The 15,750-nt window shown below is 35.5% G+C and overlaps 1 protein-coding gene across 7 annotated transcripts; it reads left to right on the forward strand.

The window, feature by feature from the left end:
• Positions 1–10,949: 10,949 nt before the first annotated feature.
• Positions 10,950–15,352, forward strand: LOC112801679 (uncharacterized). 7 transcript variants are annotated; one of them, XM_025844574.3, is made up of 6 exons: positions 10,950–11,234; positions 11,459–11,513; positions 12,815–12,937; positions 13,292–14,130; positions 14,490–14,893; positions 14,985–15,352. In XM_025844574.3, the coding sequence occupies exons 3-6, from the start codon at positions 12,928–12,930 to the stop codon at positions 15,088–15,090; spliced, it is 1,359 nt and encodes a 452-aa protein (XP_025700359.1). In that variant the 5' UTR covers positions 10,950–11,234; positions 11,459–11,513; positions 12,815–12,927; the 3' UTR covers positions 15,091–15,352. The 7 variants fall into 7 exon arrangements, with proteins under 7 accessions (XP_025700359.1, XP_025700354.1, XP_025700358.1 ...); XM_025844569.3 differs by having other exon boundaries at positions 11,003–11,234; positions 13,280–14,130; XM_025844573.3 differs by lacking the exon at positions 10,950–11,234 and having other exon boundaries at positions 11,373–11,513.
• The last annotated feature ends 398 nt before the right edge of the window (positions 15,353–15,750 follow it).

Raw genomic sequence — 15,750 nt, forward strand, 5'->3', positions numbered from 1 at the left:
CAATTGCTAATTTCAAAATCTTTTTAATTGACTAATTGATTCAGTTTTCAATTTGCTTTGATCTTATTTTCTTTTAGTTTTCGAAATTTGATTTTTATTTTCCATTTATTTTATTTTATTATTTTCGGTCAAAAAAAATATTCTAGCAATCCATATCATTTCCCTTTATCCATCATGGACCTAAGTGGAATTGAACAGTCCAGAAGGACTCTAGGGTCATATGCTAACCCCATTACAGCTGCATATGGGAGTAGCATCTGTACACCTCCCATCAAAGCAAGCAGCTTTGAGCTAAATCCTCAACTCATTATCATAGTGCAGCAAAATTGCCAGTATTCCGGTCTTCCACAGGAAGAACCTACTGAGTTTCTGGCACAGTTCTTACAAATTGCTGACACAGTATGTGATAAAGAGGTGGATCAGGATGTCTACAGACTATTACTGTTTCCATTTGCTGTAAAAGATCAAGCTAAGAAGTGGTTGAATAACCAACCTACAGCAAGCATAAAGACATGGAAACAGTTATCAGACAAATTCCTGAATCACTTTTACCCTCCAAAGAGGATGACACAGCTAAGGCTGGACATCCAAGGCTTTAAACAAGAGGATAATGAATCCCTTTATAATGCCTGGGAGAGGTATAGAGGTATGCTAAGAAAATGCCCCTCTGAAATGTTTTCAGAGTGGGTACAGTTAGACATCTTCTACTATGGGCTTACAGAAAAAGCTCAGATGTCTTTAGACCACTCAGCTGGTGGATCTATACACATGAGGAAGACGATTGAAGAGGCTCAAGAGCTTATAGACACTGTTGCTAGAAACCAATATTTGTATTCTAGCAATGAGTTCTCTCCAAAAGAGGAAGTCATGACATTAGCCACTGATCCTAATCCTCAAGAACAGATGATTGAGCTTAATCAACAATTACACCTGATGACAAAACAGTTAGCAGAATTTAAAGAGATGCTCCATGAAACTAAAATTGCTAACAAGAACATAGAACTGCAGTTGAATCAAGCAAAACAACAGATATCTAAACAGATAACAGAAGAATGTCAAGCAGTCCAACTGAGGAGTGGGAAGACATTGAATAACACTGCTCAGAGTAGCAAAAAGCCAAATAAGGAACAATTGACAGAGGATAACCAAACCACTGTCCAAAATCTCTCTGAGGACAGTAAGAGCCCAGAGAGGAATACTTTTGGCGTTCAAACGCCAGAAAGGGGAAGAAAGCTGGCGTTAAACGCCCATTCCTTGCCCAGTTCTGGCGTTCAAACTCCAGAAAAGGGAGAGAAGTTGGCGTTAAACGCCCAACCTTCACCCAATCCTGGCGTTCAGACGCTAAGGGAGGATCAGACACCTGAGAGTGCTGACAGTAATCCCTCTAAAAAGGCTTCTTCAACCACTTCTGTAAGGAATAAACCTGCAGCAACTAAGGTTGAAGAATATAAAGCCAAGATGCCTTATCCTCAGAAACTCCGCCAAGCGGAACAGGATAAGCAATTTGCCCGCTTTGCAGACTATCTAAGGACTCTTGAAATAAAGATTCCGTTTGCAGAGGCACTTGAGCAAATACCTTCTTATGCTAAGTTCATGAAAGAGATCCTAAGTCATAAGAAAGATTGGAGAGAAACTGAAAAAGTATTTCTCACTGAAGAATGCAGTGCAGTCATTCTAAAAAGCTTACCAGAAAAGCTTCAAGATCCAGGAAGCTTTATGATACCATGCACATTAGAAGGAGCCTGCACCAAGACAGCCCTGTGTGATCTTGGAGCAAGTATCAATCTAATACCTGCATCCACTATCAGAAAGCTTGGGTTGACTGAAGAAGTCAAACCAACCCGGATATGCCTCCAACTTGCTGATGGCTCCATTAAATATCCATCAGGCATAATAGAGGACATGATTGTCAAGGTTGGGCCATTCACCTTTCCAACTGACTTTGTGGTGCTGGAAATGGAGGAGCACAAGAGTGCAACTCTCATTCTAGGAAGACCTTTCCTAGCAACTGGACGAACCCTCATTGATGTACAAAAAGGGGAAGACAGTAGGAAAGCAGAGATTCAGAAGATAGAGCATCTCCAAAACCTCAACCCATTCTCTATTACTGCAAAACAAGTACTTATTTCATGTTCTTTTGCTTTTCACAATCAATCCTGATAATTTCTGATATCCTGACTAAGAGTTACAAGATAACCATAGCTGCTTCAAACCAACAATCTCCGTGGGATCGACCCTTACTCACGTAAGGTATTACTTGGACGACCCAGTACACTTGCTGGTTAGTTGTGCGGGATTGCAAAAGTGTGATTGCAATTTCGTGCACCAAAGAACTAAATCAGAGGCTTGCTAATCTGGTTTTTCGCATAGCACAGAGGCTGTTGATGAAGTCAATCTCCTTCATGTTTTACTGTTTGTAATGTACTTTTCTAAGCTTATCTTTCTGTAATTTCTTGAGAGAAAAGGCATTGTGAGAAAGCTTGAGAAAAAGCCAAGAGTTGAAAAAGGCTGAGAGATACACTTTAGAGAAAAGCCTAGAGTTATTTTCAGATTTCTTTAGGTTAGCTAAGTGTCTTGTATCTTGTACCTGTTTAGTATCCCTTTCTTAGTTGGGTTAGCACTAAGAGTGAATAGTTAGGAGTTAGCATAGCCAATGTCAAGTTAGGATAGAACTTGAGTGTGAAATTGGTGTATGTAATACTGTTAACTATAGTGAAATTCTTCCATAGTTATGGAGGAGACTGGATGTAGGTTGTATAGCACAAAGCAACCGAACCAGGATATCTGCTGGTGTTAGCTTTTTCTTCTCTGTCATGTTCTATTTTCTGATATTCATGAGACAAAAATAAATTGTCTCATAAATTTCCGCTGCTGAGCTCAAACAGAATCAGATTTGTAACTTTGATTAAAAAGGGTCAAAACAGCAACTAACAAGGAAGGCATAGATTCAACCCCCCCTTCTCTAAGCCTACCACAACCTTCAAGCTGTTTCCATGTCTATATGATGTCCTTAGGTTGGTTATTTAACCACCTCTTAGCTTGGTCCTTTACAGCAAATGGAAACAGTAATAATCTGTAAACATCCTGATCTACTTCCTTATCATGTACTGTGTCAGCAATTTGTAAAAACTGTGCCAGAAACTCTGTAGGTTCTTCCTGTGGAAGACCATAATACTGGCAATTTTGCTGCACCATGATAATGAGCTGAGGATTCAACTCAAAACTACTAACTCCAATGGAGGGTATACAGATACTACTCCCGTATGAAGCAGTAGTGGGGTTACCATATGACCCCAGAGTTCTTCTAGACTGTTCATTTCCACTTAGGTCCATGATGGAGAAAGGGAGATGATGTGGATTTATTTTATTTATTTTAAAAAAAAAATATTTTCGAAATAACAAAATAAAATGAAATAAAAAAACCGAAATAAAAATAAAAATAAAAATAAAAAATTTGAAAATATTTTACGAAGATTTTCGAAAAAGTGAGGAGAGAGAAAGTTGTTAGGATATTTTTGAAAAAGATATAATTTAAAAAATTTTGACCAAGTCAACCCAAGTAATACGAAAATTATGAGAAATTAAAGGTGAAGATATTTTTTATTTTTGAATTTTATTATGAAGGAGAGAAACACACAAAAGATACAAGACTTAAAATTTTTAAATCCAATGCTCCTTGTTTTCGAAAATTTTGGAGGGAAAACACCAAGGCACACCAAACTTAAAAATTTTAAGATCAAAACACAAAGAAGACTCAAGAACACCTTGAAGACTCACAAGAATAACAAGAACAAAATAAAGAACACAAAACTTAAAATTTTTAGAAAACCAATTAAAATTTTCGAAAACTAAAGAAAAATTAACAAGAAAACACCAAACTTAAAGTTTGGCACAAGATTTAATCAAAGAAAAATTATTTTTGAAAAAGTTTTAAAGAGAAGATGCCCAATTACGAAGAACATAAACCAACGCTCTAGCCAATTGAGCTATAAATGTAACGTGTTTTAAAGAGGTATGAAAATATGTTAATATTTTTTTTTGAAAATTAAAATTTTGAAAAATGCACAAGGGAAACACGAAAATGCACAAAACAAGACAAACCAAAGATCAAACAAGAAAAATTGACAAGAACAATTTGAAGATCAAGGAAAAACAAGAACATGCAATTTGAAAAATTGAGAGACAAAGAAAAGCATGCAATTGACACCAAACTTAGAACATGACACTAAACTCATAAAAGAAATGAAAATTCAATTAAAGAAAAATAATATTTTTTTTGAAAATTTTTTAAAATGGATAATAAAAGATGCAATTCTAGTAAAAAAAAGATAAATTTTTCTTAATCTAAGCAACAAGATTCACCGTCAGTTGTTGAAACTCAGACAATCCCCGGTAACGGCGCCAAAAACTTGGTGCACAAAATTGTGGATGCCAATATTAATGGACTATTTCTCACAGCTTCGCACAACTAACCAGCAAGTGCACTGGGTCGTCCAAGTAATACCTTACGTGAGTAAGGGTCGAATCCCACGGAGATTGTTGGCTTGAAGCAAGCTATGGTTATCTTATTATTCTTAGTCAGGATATAATATCAATAATAATTCTTAGTTTTAATTTTAAAAAGTGAAAGGGCATAAAATAAATAATTGTTACTCGATAATGGAGAATATGTTAGAGTTTTGGAGATGCTTTGTCTTCTGAATTCCTGCAACATAATGCTTCCTCACTTTCATAAATGCAAGTGGTGCACGAATTTGTAATCCGCACAACTAACCAGCAAGTGCACTGGGTCGTCCAAGTAATACCTTACGTGAGTAAGGGTCGATCCCACGAAGATTATTGGTTTGAAGCAATCTATGTTTATTTTATTAATCCTAGTCAGGATGTCAATAAGATTAATTGGATTTAATGATAAGAAGTCAAAGTATTTGGAATAAGGAATTGTTACTTTATTAATGGAGAATATGTTGGAGTTTTGGAGATGCTTTGTCCTCTGAATCTCAACTCTTCCTTGAAATCCTCTTCCCACACGCAAGGTCCCTTCCATGGCAAGCTCTATGTAGGGTGTCACCGTTGTCAATGGCTACTTCCCATCCTCTCAGTGAAAACGTTCCTATGCTCTGTCACAGCACGGCTAATCATCTGTTGGTTCTCAATCAGGTTGGAATAGAATCCATTGATTCTTTTGCGTCTGTCACTAACGCCTATCCTTCAGGAGTTTGAAGCTCGTCACAGTCATTCAATCCCAGAATCCTACTCGGAATACCACAGACAAGGTTTAGACTTTTCGGATTCTCATGAATGCCGCCATCAATCCGGCTTATACCACGAAGATTCTGATTAAGGAATCTAAGAGATACTCATTCAATCTGATGTAGAACGGAGGTGGTTGTCAGGCACACGTTCATGGATTGAGGGAGGTTATGAGTGTCACGGATCATCACCTTCTCCATAATTAAGCGCGAATGAACATCTTAGATAAGAACAAGCGTGTTTGAATGGAAAACAAAGGAATTGTATTGAATCATCGAGACGCTGCAGAGCTCCTCACCCCCAACAATGGAGTTTAGAGACTCATGCCGTCAAAAAGTATGTAATTCAGATCTGAAAATGTCATGAGTTACAAGAATAGTCTCTAAAAGTTGTTTAAATAGTAAACTAGTAACCTAGGTTTACAGAAAATGAGTAAACTAAGATAATTGGTGCAGAAATCCACTTCTGGGGCCCACTTGGTGTGTGCTGGGGTTGGGACTAAAGCTATCCACGAGTTGAGGCCTTTCTTGGAGTTGAACTCCAAGTTATAACGTGTTTTGGGCGTTCAACTCCGGATCATGACGTTTTTCTGGCGTTTAACTCCAGACAGCAGCATGTACTTGGCGTTCAACGCCAAGTTACGTCGTCTATCTTCGCGCAAAGTATGAACTATTATATATTGCTGGAAAGCCCTTGATGTCTACTTTCCAACGCCGTTGAGAGCGCGCCAATTGGACTCCTGTAGCTCCAGAAAATCCATTTCGAGTGCAGGGAGGTCAGGATCCATCAGCATCAGCAGTCCTTTTTCAGCCTAACTCAGATTTTTGCTCAGCTCCCTCAATTTCAGCCAGAAAATACCTGAAATCACAGAAAAATACACAAACTCATAGTAAAGTCCAGAAATATGATTTTTGCCTAAAAACTAATATTATTCTACTAAAAACTAAACAAAACATGCTAAAATCTACATGAAATTACCCCCAAAAAGCGTATAAAATATCTGCTCATCAGCAAGGCTCCTTCCATGGCAAGCTGTATGTAGGGAGTCACCGTTGTCAACGGCTACTTTCCATCATCTCAGTGAAAATGGTCCAAATGCTCTGTCACAGCACGGCTAATCATCTGTCGGTTCTCGATCATGTTGGAATAAGATCCCTTGATCCTTTTGCGTCTGTCACTACGCCCAACACTCACGAGTTTAAAGCTCGTCACAGTCATCCAATCCCAGAATCCTACTCGGAATACCACAGACAAGGTTTAGACGTTCCATATCCTCATGAATGCCGCCAACAATTCTAGCTTATACCACGAAAATTCTGATTAAGGAATCTAAGAGATACTCATTCAATCTAATGTAGAACGGAGGTGGTTGTCAGGCACACGTTCATGGATTGAGGAAGGTGATGAGTGTCACGGATCATCACCTTCTTCATAGTAAAGCGCGAATGAACATCTTAGATAGAAGCAAGCGTGTTTGAATGGAGAACAGAAATAGCTGCATTAATTCATCGAGACGCTGCAGAACTCCTCACACCCCAACAATGGAGTTTAGAGACTCATGCCGTCAAAGAGTATAAAATTCAGATCTAAAAAATGTCATGAGATCCAAAATAAGTCTCTAAAAGTTGTTTAAATACTAAACTAGTAACCTAGGTTTACAGAAAATGAGTAAACTAAGATAATTGGTGCAGAAATCCACTTCTGTGGCCCACTTGGTATGTGCTGGTGCTGAGACTTAAGCTTCTCACGTGCCTGGCTGTTTCTGGAGTTGAATGCCAGGTTGTAACCTGTTTCTGGCGTTGAACTCCGACTTGTAACTTGTTTCTAGCGCTGAACGCCAGACTGCAACATGGAACTGGCATTAAACGCCAGTTTACGTCGTCTATCTTCGCGCAAAGTATGGACTATTATATATTGCTGGAAAGCCTGGATGTCTACTTTCCAATCCAATTAAGAGCGTGCCAATTGGACTTTTGTAGCTCCAAAAAATCCATTCTGAGTGCAGGAAGGTCAGAATCCAACAGCATCAGCAGTCCTTTTTCAGCCTGAATCAGATTTTTGCTTAGCTCCCTCAATTTCAGCCAGAAAATACCTGAAATCACAGAAAAGCACACAAACTCATAGTAAAGTCCAGAAATATAATTTTTGCCTAAAAACTAATAAAAATCTACTAAAAACTAACTAAAACACACTAGAATCTGTATGAAATTACCTCAAAAAGCGTATAAAATATCCGCTCATCATCGGGGCACCACCCCTGACCCAGGCCCAGACCACCCACGATAGGAAGAGTCCGACGGGTCGGGTCCTAACACCCGACCCGGGGCACGCCCGACTTATTATCCGTACGACCTAGGTCAACGGTCGGGTCGGCATCCTTGGGGCAGCATCCAAAGTTCCGACCCGAAGTCCGGAACGACCTGCTCCCCCCACGTGGACCAGGACAGCTCACAGTAACCTCTTGGCCAATGAGTTAGGTCATTCGTGGGCCCTCCCAGCATAGTATATAAGGGGAGAGGTCAGCTCTCCCCCCGAGGTACGTCATATCTTACCTAATTTGGCTATCACCTCGTACGGACACTGACTTGATCGTCGGAGTATCTTTACAGGTGGCCACCCCCCATCCTCTTCTCCTTCGGCATCATCAATTGTCCGTTCACATCTCCACGCCCGCTCCATATCCACCCGGGATCTCGCTCACTCATCTCTCCCCCAAGCACCCGAGATTGCAAGGTAACGAACAATTATCATGAACATCGTCCTTCTCGTCTTCATCTTCTTCTTTTTCTCCTATAAATGTTATGAAAACTAGAGCACAGTAATTTTAATGCATAACACATAAATTTTAGTATACAACACAAAAATTTTGAAAGACCACAAATTAAAAAAATTGACACTGAAAACGATGAAATATGCACAGTACATAAATTTTGATGTCCATAGTACAAAAATTTGATGTGCAGTACACAAATTTTTGAAGGACTATATATATTAAGAATATTGACTCACCTAACAAATTAAACAAAATTCATTCACAACAAAAATTGTATCTCATATGAAAAAAATTTTGTGTGCTACACCTATGAAATATGAAGAATACATAAAGTTTGATGTGCAGCATAGAAATTTTTGGAGAACTACATACTTAGAATATCGACTCGTCCAACTAACAAAATACATTCGCAATAATAGTTTATGTATTGTGTGCGAAAATTTGGTTGCTATATACAAAAATTTGTATTATATGTAAAATTTTGTATATTATACTTAAAAAATTTGTGTGTTAATAAATTTTTATACTTTTCAATAAAAATTATGTGCTTCAAAAAGCACGGAAGAGGAGAAATAGTACCCAAAATAAATACTTTTTATATTAGTGGTGTATAAAATATTTAATTTATTTATTTATAAAAATACTTAAAAAATCAATAAAAATTTTTGGTATTAAATTTCTTTATGTAACAAAAAATAAAAATTAAATTCTACATTAAATACATAAGAGACCAGTAAAAGTTTGAATGACCCAACATAAATTTTCTTATTTTAAGAAATACCAGAAGTCTTGGGAAAAAAGAGACTGCCTATATAGAGAGAAGAGATGGCTAGAGAACAAAGAGGCAAATAAATAAACAGAAGAGAAGTTTACCAAAGAAAACACAAACAAAAGAGAAGAACGTACAGACTACAAAGTAGGGACAGCTGAACTAAGTCTGAAAATGCGAAACCCCCATTAAGATTTGCGCCAACACCCAAAGTGCTAACCGCACTTCACACCGCCAATAACCCCAAAATAAACCACACACTAGACACTACTCGCTCTCTGCACTCTGAAGTCACAGCATCCTTATGCTGTGCCCCACCTCCACCCGAACAAAACCCTTATACCCGTCTCTCCAACGGTAAAGTTTCCCAAACGCTCCATTTTTTTCACACATCATATACCCCTCAAAACTAAACTTGGTTCTTTTATTTACTTTTTATTTTTTAATGAGATAGTCAAAGCAGGTTTTGGTTTTGTTATTTCATCTTTTTTCTTTATTTTTTTATTATATTGTTGTGATTCTGTGAGCTGCAAACGTTGTTGGTTGTTGTAGTTGTTGTTTTCGTTGTTTCAAGACACGGTCAAGGCACCAATGCGCTCGCGTCTTCGTTGCTCTCTGTGTTGATGTTTTAGGGCTTGCCGGTGTAGATTAGATTTGAAACTAGGGATAACTGAGATTTCCTCTGAAAAATTTTAGGTGCCATTTGGCTGTTCGAAAAATATTGTAAAGAAAGAGGTAAGGTTGCCTGAATAATCCATGGAACCCTGAAACGGTAGAGATTAAAAAAGGTGATAAATAATAATCCATTAAAGAAGCATAAATGAGAGAGCTGGTGTGACTCGGTTGGTTGTTGGTAATGTAAGTTTGGTATGGGGAAGCTTTAATTGTGACAAAATTCCAAATTCGATTATTAGTCCATTTTTGGTAACAAAGTTTTGGAAATCAAATCATGAGGGTGTATTTTCCGTGGTTTATCACCTGCTCGAATCATGTTTTAGTTATTTAACCAGTGGTTATAAAAGTTTGAATTTGATGTTGTGCATATCTTATGATATATTGACAAGAATATGAAATACACACAGACAATACATTGATATAGAAGGATTTGGATCTTCTAAAGTTTGAATTTCATTTTATAGAATAAAGTATGATATTATACCTTTGAAAAATTTCTCTTTTATATTTATTCTTGGTCCTACTTATGAAATCAATAGTGAGGGATCACACTTTATTTTCTAAAATGAAATTCAAACTTTAAAAGATCCAAATTCAATATAGAAATACAATATATGATAAAATAGAAAATATTTTTTAATAAATTATAATAATATTTTAATATTTTATTAATATTAAAATATGAATTAATTTTTTAATATTTTTATTATTTTCGTTTAATTTTTTATTATTTTTTAAACTAATTTCAAATATATATATATATATATATATATATATATATATATATATAGTGGTAAGTGATGATATTTAAGTGTGTTTAGAAAAAAATATTACGCATGTAAAACGAATGTAATGTGGTGTTTAAAATATATCAAACGGGCAAACACGGCAATAAGTTTTATGAAAAGTAGTAGTATTAATATCGGGTACAATTTTTAAAATTAAACTGCAATTTTTTAAAAAGTTATTTAGTTTATAGAAAAATTAAAAAAATGACTTCTTTCATAATATTACTATTTTTTATCACATTTCTTTTAAAATGAATATTTTTAAAATTAAAAATCTAAATACAAAATAACTTATTTATAAACTATTTTTAATAAAATTATTTATTGTTTAAATTATTTTTTCGAGTTTAATTAATCAAACTGACCTTAATAACTCATTAACCAACAAACTTTTAAATAGAGTTACATTTTACGAAGAATTAGTTCTTAATCTTTTAAATAGGAGACATCACGAATTCACGAGCAACCAAAGAAAAATCACTTGGCTCTTGATTAAAAGTGAAAATTTTAAATCTCATTTTGGATTTAAAAATAAAAACAAAATTTTTCTATAACTAACCATTTGTTTGTTTATTCGTGACAAATGGATTAATAATTAATCACTCGTTCCCGCTGCAGTGGTACCCTTGAAAATTGAATGGTATTTTGGGTCTGGAATTGGAATTTAAGAATTTGGGTAAGTGGAAGAGGTGGTAGAGTTGATAATTTAATGCAATGGACAATTACATATACCCTATTGAATGTGCGATTGTATGGCATTGGAAGGTTGTAGTAGTAGTAGTAATGAAGAAAATAGTAGGGGCCGTTTGTTGCTATGCGTTAGTCTTTTGCATTAATTGCTGAACAAGGTGGATAGAAAAAGAGCGAGTGAGAAATTAGGATTAAGAAGGAAGGGGAAGTTTTTAGAGAGAGAAATTAAAGGATTTCTAGAGAGAGATAGTGTGTGTAACAGAGTAAACAGTTGACCATTATGAAGGTTATAATTACAACTCATCCATTATCTCCTCAGTATTCTGTAGCTACTTTCTTTTTTTATTAATTATTAATTATTATTGTAGCCTAGTATATGAGTCTAATTTGGTATATTAGTTAATTAATTAGCTCAGAAGTTTTTTGGTTTCTCTCTTCTTCCTTTCTTTCTTCCTTCCTTCGTTGAGTTTCCTCTCTTAAACACTCAAAGTACATTTTTGGTTATATCAGCTTCCAAAGGAAAACTCCTCTTCCGTCTTCGTCACCTTTGGACTCTTTTTAGCAGGTAATTTATTTTCTTTCTTTTCATTTTTAACTAAACCTTCTCTTTCCCTCTCCTTCAAGCTTCATCTTGTTTTCCATAAGAAATGATCGACGCTTTTTTTTTCCTACTATAATTTGTGTATGCTATAAATTTCCTTCTTTGTTTTAGTTTAAATTGCTTTTACTTAATTTTATTAATATTGTTTCTGAAATTGTCAGTTCTCAAAGGTCTGATAGAGAGAATAAGAAGTAAAGTGTTCTTTATTTTATTTTTTAGCCCAAGAAAAGAAGATTGAAGAGAGATACAGAATCTTTATTTAGCCCTAAAGTCTTTCTCTTTTTTCTTTATTATTTTTTCTTTTCTCTTTTTCCCCCTCTCTGATTTTTATTATTATTTTACCTTTTTGATGGGGTAATGAAGGGTTTGGGTTCAGTTTAACGTTTCGATGAGACCAAATTCCCTGATTTTCTTCACAATTTGCAAAACTCAGAAGGGATTTGTTTGCGTTTTTTTTAACTGTACCTTTATGGGTGGATTTCTTTAAGTTAGTTTATTCTGATTGAGTCAGATCTAATCAGGGCTAAAGGACAAAACACTGGTAGGGTTATTATTCATCTTCTTATTCTTTAGAGTTTAGACCCTTGTGAAGTTGTGGCTTAAAATTTATGTTTTTTTTATAATTATTATTATTTCTGTAATTTTCCAGCTTATAACTTTCGAAAAAGTTTTCAGATTTTTAAAACTTTTTTATTTTTCTTATAATTTTTTCTTGTCCTCTTGTACACCGAGCACTGTACTTGGATTCTACATGGCCGAAATCTTCTACTTATAAAAAGAAAAAGCCAACTGCTGCTTTTTTCTTTTCATTCTTTTTTTTTTCTCTATTTGATATTGTCATTGGTTTATTTATATGGTCCCTCCTCGGTTCTACAGATTTGAGTGATAATGTGATATAATGTAAACAATGCTAACATTCTTGAAACTTGTTTTATGCTTTTTATTTCACTTAATAATAATCGTGGCGCTATGATTCGAATTTGGTTATTAGTTCTTGGAGTTTCCCTTAACTATGTAGGAGTACAAGGTATTATCACAGAATTCAGTTTCCTTTCTAAATGTTTAATGGCTTCCTAGAAATTCTGCATTAGGACCTATTCTTTTCGCTTCCTTTTTTTAGCCTTGGTGGCTTTGGTCTTCATTTAAATTTGGTTATTCCCCAAGTGATTTGGTAGAAAGCTCGAGTCCACTATGAATTTTGTTTCTGTTAAAGTACAGGTATCATTAGTTACCAGCTAATCTCATTGGTTTTTGTTGATTTTCAGGTTCTTGCGGCACATTGTGTGATCAGAATTGCTTCATTTATTTGTAATTATCAATTACAAGTTTTTGTAGCACATACATAGAGCTTTGCCAATGCATTGAACCTTGTTAAACCATGAAACTAGGTATCATACTGTTTATTTCTGGTTTCTGCAATTAGTTCTTTTACTATCTCTTTCAGCCATATGCTTTCTCTTGGGTTCACATTTTGGACTAGTATGTTTTTATTCCTTGAATGGGCCTTGTATATTTTGGGTGATGATTTGTAGCTTACCTCAATGGTAGATTGTTTCATGACCCATGTTTTGAATGTGGAACACAAAGATTTTCAGTTTTGTTAATGAATTAGGTTATGGGTATTTTCTTTCGTTCTTCTAGTGCTTGAATGATGATGATTTTAATCAAGTTGCTTATTGCTTTTGTGATATTCTGGTATTCCTGACTCATTTTCCACTAATTTTAAAAAGTTATGGCCGAAGGTGACTTGGCTTTCGTCCCTACAAATACTAGCCATGAGGCTGAACCTCAGTCGATTGAGTTTGATGGCCAACATCTAGACAGTGCTGGATACAAACTACAAAACCATAAAGTGAAGCAATATGAAAATGACAACTCAATTGATTTCAAGAAGCGTGAACAAGATTCAGACCTATCATCACATAACATGCAGCCAGAAGATTGCAAGTCTAGAACAGAACTTGATTTTTCTAGTTGCATGAACAATCCCAAAAATTATTGTGATGCAGAGTTCGGGGATGTTATTGATCCATTGTCTCGTTCTAATGATTTAGAGACACTTATGAAGTTACAGAATGATATGGAATCGGTTAATAAGTCGGCTACATCACAGGTCCCTAATCCTCCAGACATGATAGATTCATTTGAGAAGTCATTGGATGTCTATATGGACAAAAGCGTCACAGAATGCGAACCAGAAATTGCAGTTTGTTACAGAGAGAATAGTAATGTTGTCAAGGATATCTGTATTGATGAAGGAGTACCAAAGATGGAAAAGATTTTGTTTGAGAACGTCAATGAAAAGGCTTACAATTGCATTCCTTCCAAGAATTACGACGACGGAAAAAAGAAGAAAGACAGCCATGAGATCAATCCACTGCATCTTCCATCAACGGAGGAATCTGATCAGGTTTCTGATAATGATGATCATTCCAAGGATATGATGCACATAGATGAGAATGTGGCTCAAAAACTTGGTGAAAATGTTAGCACAGAGATCGCTTTCCTGCAAAAGTTAGATACTCAAACACAACAACGAGATACGCAGGGTTCTAGGTCTTCTGATGACAGTGCTGAGCAGGTGTGAACATAGTAGTGAATGTCACATTTTGTTTTATTTTATTTATTTTTGTAAATTTCATGCAGTCATGCCTCCTAGATATCACTGTGAAACATGAATTGTTCATGAAATCATCACAAGTTACAGCGCAAAATCTAGAACTTAAAAAGCTACCATAGTTTCAATTTATATGCTAGTAAATGAAGTTTCTAGATCATTGATTATTTATTTCTTACTATCTATCCTGTGGCACGCTGATCTTCTGGTGCATTTATTAAAACTGAAGTTACTATTGTCCTAGCAGTAACATTTTCTCTCCAAAATTACATGTTTTTATGTGAAAGAGAGAATTTTGAAAATGATATGTGATTTATTTGCAGGTGTCTGGTAAGCTGGAATTGCATTCCCAATCTGTGGAATCCAAAGATACAACCGAGGAAGCAGTGTTAGCTAGCCACACTTTGGCATCAGAAGTTGATGAATCGAATGGTGATGTGGAGAACAGAAACTTAACTAATGTGTTGGGTCCTTCGGATCCTGTGGCTTGTGGCAATGATGAATGTCACCGAGCTGTTGAATCTCAAGCATTTAGGCCTCTAGATGCAGTGACCGATGGTCAGGTTGCAACTAGTCAGGATCGTTATACCTTAGGCGAGTCAAGTTTCTCTGCCGTTGGCCCTGTATCTGGTCGTATAAGTTACTCAGGGCCGGTGCCTTATTCCGGTAGCATTTCTCTTCGTTCAGATAGCAGTACAACCAGCACGAGGTCATTTGCCTTTCCAATGTAAGTTTCTAGAAAGCCTCTTCTGTTAAGTAATTCCTTTATGTTATCAGTATGCAACCAAAACTAATGTTTACTTCTTTCTACAATGCAGATTGCAGTCTGAATGGAATAGCAGCCCGATCAGAATGGCAAAAGCGGAGAAAAGGCATTACGGGAAGCATCGCAGTTGCTGGAGTGCCCTTTGCTGTAGATTCTAAAGATGATTCTTCTTATTATTATTAGTATTATCATTATTATTATTTTCTTAATTTAATAGGTTAAATTGATATATACCATTTTTAAGATATCCTTGAGAGTCATGCATATAGCTATTCTCTAGTGTGCAGTGAGTTGTTTTAGAATGATGCCTGAGTTAACGCTCTTGCAAGCAAAAATCTTTAGAGTTTTTAGAGTTGCTTGCATGCCTTTTATACCCTGTAGATGCTATAATTGATTTTAATTTTATTTCCATTTAAACAATTCTTGTTACATATTACTTTTATTAAAGTCATGATATTAGAAGTTAGCATCATTATTATTTGTCTCTTATTATGGAATCTATAGATTGAACATAAAGATTTACCTCAGTCGTTAAATTGGGGGATAAAAAATCTGAGAATTAATATTTTGCCACAAGTAGCCGAACTTTATATGGAAGATGGACTAAATGATGGGTTCCAATTAGGATATTCAGTTTGATGGGAGGGACAATTAAACGTTTCTTAGTTTTAGGGCAAGTAGAAGTTGAGTTGAATTAGGTTAAGTTAGGCTCTCACTTTGGTTTATTAACAATTAAGTTTATTTACGAATTTTAAATTTGACTAACAATTATAATTTATTTATAAGAAAAGTTATCTATTAATTATAATTTATATTTG

Source organism: Arachis hypogaea, chromosome 5 (genome assembly GCF_003086295.3).
Source record: "Arachis hypogaea cultivar Tifrunner chromosome 5, arahy.Tifrunner.gnm2.J5K5, whole genome shotgun sequence".
Taxonomy (NCBI): Eukaryota; Viridiplantae; Streptophyta; class Magnoliopsida; order Fabales; family Fabaceae; genus Arachis; species Arachis hypogaea.

Excerpts from the sequence above, each read along its gene's own strand:
- LOC112801679 (XM_025844569.3), top strand. Across the intron at positions 14,131-14,489 it reads CTGATGACAGTGCTGAGCAG|GTGTCTGGTAAGCTGGAATT; the intron begins GTGTGAACATAG and ends ATTTATTTGCAG. Across the intron at positions 14,894-14,984 it reads AGGTCATTTGCCTTTCCAAT|ATTGCAGTCTGAATGGAATA; the intron begins GTAAGTTTCTAG and ends TCTACAATGCAG.